Below are 3,554 nucleotides of genomic sequence, written 5' to 3' on the forward strand. Positions count from 1 at the left end.
GCCCGCGTCATCCCCATCCCCGTTTGGGCCTCTGTTATACCTCGGACTCAACACCGCATGCGATGCCACGACCAACTGCATTGTCCCAGCTTTGATTCGCTCCTATCTTGGCCTTGCTGTGATTCGTCGCGCCGCCTCCGTCTTCGGTCTCGTGCTACTCCCCTCTTGCTTATGTCTCTCATGTTGTTTCCTCTATCTGAAATCGACTGATCACAATTTTTTTCTATTGCCTGAGGAATAGTAGCACGGATAAGTTAAAAGGTGAAATAATTTCATTTCAACGTGTGTAAAGGCCCATGCATAAAGTCAATGTCACACAAGTATTTGAGTGAGCTTGTCTTGCTTGACTGTATAGAAGTTCAACGTGAGACAAATTTTTTATTCGAATATTCACCTGGGGGAGAGGTTCCCCACATGGATTTTCACTGAAAGGGGCCCAAAGACGGATGTGCATTACAAAGAAGAGGACCAAGGTAATCAAGAGAAGGTTGGCCGAGAGAGCAGAGAGGGCAACTAGAGGAGGGAGCCTATGAGCGAGCCAATTCTTCCATGTGTCCACATGTCCATAGATCTACGCAGCTTTGGAGTGCACATATGGGATTGCTCTAAGCTCTAAATCAAACTTTCTACGTACATTGATCCCGAACTTCTCAGACATGTCCAACGACCCCGGATTAGGCCCATCAGGGATCACCCAGTCAAAATGGTGCAGAAGGTTTGCTAATGCGATCTCCACGGTTGATGTGCCGAACAACATTCCAGGACACTGCCGTCTCCCAGCCCCGAAAGGTGTGAACTCAAAATGTGTCCCCTTGTGATCTATGCTTATCTCTTTGAACCTCTCTGGCTCAAATGCTTCAGGGGCATCCCAATATCTGCAATCCCGACAAATCGCGAATATATTAACTTGCACATTGGTGCCCTCAGGAATTTTATATCCCATGATTTCGCAGTCTTCTCTTGCCCTTCGGGGGAGTAGAGGAGCGGGAGGATGCAACCTCAAGACCTCCTTGATCACCATTCTCATGTAGTGGAGGTCATGAAGGTCATTGTTATTTATGACAGATTGTTGCCCACCTACCACTTGTCGAACCTCTAGTTGCACCTTTCTCATATTTTCGGGATTTTTCAAGAGCTCTGACATAGCCCACTCCAATGTTATTCCAGAGGTCTCGGTGCCACCCGCGAACAAGTCCTGCGAACAATTGTTGTAGGTTATACTCACGTACATATTTAGCTTCAATAATGAAAAACTATAGATAAAACGTAATATTTCCAACAAGTGAGGAGAGGACATGGCAAACAATACTCACAAATATGATGACGCCTATTGCCTCTAAAGTTAGAGGATATGGCAAGGAGTCCTCCTTGTGCAGCCTGAGCAGCACGTCCAGCAAGTCCTCCTCGTCGTTGGAGCTGACTGCAGCGCGCATCTCCTTGCGTTGCTCAATGATGTCGGAGATGATGCGCTGGATTCGTCCATAGCTCCTCCTCATCTGTCGCTCCCCGGAGCTCAGCAGCCGCACCAGCTGCGACGACGGGAATAGGTCTACGAGCGAGAAGCCTCCCACCAATGCGGTGACCTTTTCCAATTCCCGGAGGTACTCGCCTTGCTGTGCGCACTTGCCTCCGAACACCGCCCGCGCAATGACATCGTTCATCAGTGCCGACAACTTCTCCGTGAGGTTGACAGTTGTGCCAATCGAGGTGGTGATGGAACTAAGGAGGTTGCTGACCTCCTTGGACCTGATGCCTTCCATACGCTTCACCTGTGTTAGAAACATATTGTCCACTTCTATCTATCAACACTCATGCTTTATTGCAAACTAGTTAGGTGCTGGCATTTTCCCCCAAAGAGATGGTGTATGCAAATTAATAACCTGCTTCGCGCTCAGGAGCTCCATGGTGCAGACCTTGCGGGCCTGGTGCCAGCGGTCGCCATAGGGGGCAAAGATGATGCCTATGCCGCTGCCATAACCTATGACGTCCAGTGTCACGCTGCGCGGCCGCGAGGCGAACATGAGGTCCTTGCTCTTCATCACCACCTCCGCCATCTCCGCGCTCGAGACCACCAGGGTGGGCACCTCGCCGAGTTTGAGGAACATCAGTGGGCCGTGCCGGCGAGATAGCTCCGCCATGATGCGGTGTGGGAGGATGCCGAATACGTGGTGGAGGCTGCCGATGATCGGTAGGGTCGATGGCCCGGGAGGCCGCAAATGCTTGTTGGGCTTGGGATGAAAAAACCAAAGGAGGAGTACTAGGGCTAGGGAAACGAAAGAAATGCTTGAAATTGTTACCTCCATGTCATGCAGCTGGGAGCTAGCTAGTAACCAGCCGGCAAGTTTAGTACTAATCAGTCAGTTGACATTCAGTTTATACACGGATCATCCGTATTTATGGATCAGATATGCAGCACAGGACATGGGATTGGTTGGGATCTGGAAATCAAACTTACCTACTACACGTGAGGAGATGTATGCAAAACAACGGTGTATTGGTTTAGGTACGAACTTATATGAAAAATTCCATTCCATTCACTAAACAGTACAGTGTGTGGTTGAATGATACAACTTCCATTATTCCAAATGCAGTGGTTGAGGATAGCTTTATGGCAATTTTTTGTTAATCAAAAGGACAAAGTGCCGAGCACGAGGAAATAAATGCCTTAGAAAAATAACACGAGGCAAATTCGTTGCCTTTTCTTAATTGCGAGCTGGATGCCGGATGAGATCGCATCGATCAGCACAATTTAATATTCAAAATATTTGATTTATTAAGCCAGATGAGCACATGATGTGCACTGGTGCACTAAAAGCATGATCTGCACATCTATTCCGCCCTTTTGTATACTTTATTTATTTTTCCATATCTTCTCTTGTTATTTTATTTCATCCTTTAGCTTTTAAATATTTTGGGTTTTAGTTATCAGCTTGTTCGCTATTCACTGTTTTGTTATATTTCATTTTTTACTTCAACTAGCAGGGTGGCCCTCGTGCGAGGGCAGCATATTTAGTGTGTCAAAACTGTTTGAATAATAAACCAAGTTTTTCATACTATGCTACTACAAATGATATATTTTTATATACACCATAAATGTTATGATAAAGGTATATACATGAAAGAGGATATTTTGCATGAAAATGTAAGCCGAATTCCAATGAAAGATATTAGTCTTGTAAAAATATATTTGCCATTGGTGGATCACAACATAAGGTTCGATGAAGTGCTTATTCTCTAGGAATTGCATGATTTAAAGAGCACGCAAGGCTACATGCTTCCTAGGAAGACCATAAAACAGTTTGTGATCAGGAAGAAAATAAAGTAATGGAATTGTTTCTTCCGGTTCAATTAAGATCTTCGCGTACTTGAACGCGAGTCTGTGGCCTCTTCGAAGCAGAAAAGTTCACTCTTATAGAAATTTTAAGACTCGAAAGATCCTCAAAGGCAAAGCATAGAATGAGCTTGAGGTTTCTTGCTTTATCCTCAAAGAAAATTGTGTCATTCACATACTGTAGAATGGATAAACTATCTACTACTAAATGATGAATTACACC

At 45.3% G+C, this 3,554-nt stretch overlaps 1 protein-coding gene across 1 annotated transcript; it reads right to left on the reverse strand.

Annotated features, from left to right (window-relative positions):
- Positions 1-354: 354 nt before the first annotated feature.
- On the reverse strand, positions 355-2,375 carry LOC125530765 (desmethyl-deoxy-podophyllotoxin synthase-like). The gene is made up of 3 exons (XM_048695165.1): positions 1,881-2,375; positions 1,314-1,769; positions 355-1,195 (listed from the first exon to the last, which is right to left on the reverse strand). Exons 1-3 carry the CDS (start codon positions 2,301-2,303, stop codon positions 572-574), a joined length of 1,503 nt encoding a protein of 500 aa, XP_048551122.1. The 5' UTR covers positions 2,304-2,375; the 3' UTR covers positions 355-571.
- Between the last annotated feature and the right edge of the window lie 1,179 nt (positions 2,376-3,554).

This window comes from Triticum urartu, unplaced genomic scaffold (assembly GCF_003073215.2).
Source record: "Triticum urartu cultivar G1812 unplaced genomic scaffold, Tu2.1 TuUngrouped_contig_6546, whole genome shotgun sequence".
NCBI classification, from domain to species: domain Eukaryota; kingdom Viridiplantae; phylum Streptophyta; class Magnoliopsida; order Poales; family Poaceae; genus Triticum; species Triticum urartu.

Bases quoted from the DNA above. Each gene is read 5' to 3' on its own strand.
- LOC125530765 (XM_048695165.1), bottom strand. From the start codon at position 2,303: ATGGAGGTAACAATTTCAAGCATTTCTTTCGTTTCCCTAGCCCTAGTA. The intron at 1,770-1,880 runs GTTATTAATTTG...TTTCTAACACAG, and splicing joins AGCTCCTGAGCGCGAAGCAG to GTGAAGCGTATGGAAGGCAT. The intron at 1,196-1,313 runs GTGAGTATTGTT...AATTGTTCGCAG, and splicing joins CAATAGGCGTCATCATATTT to GACTTGTTCGCGGGTGGCAC.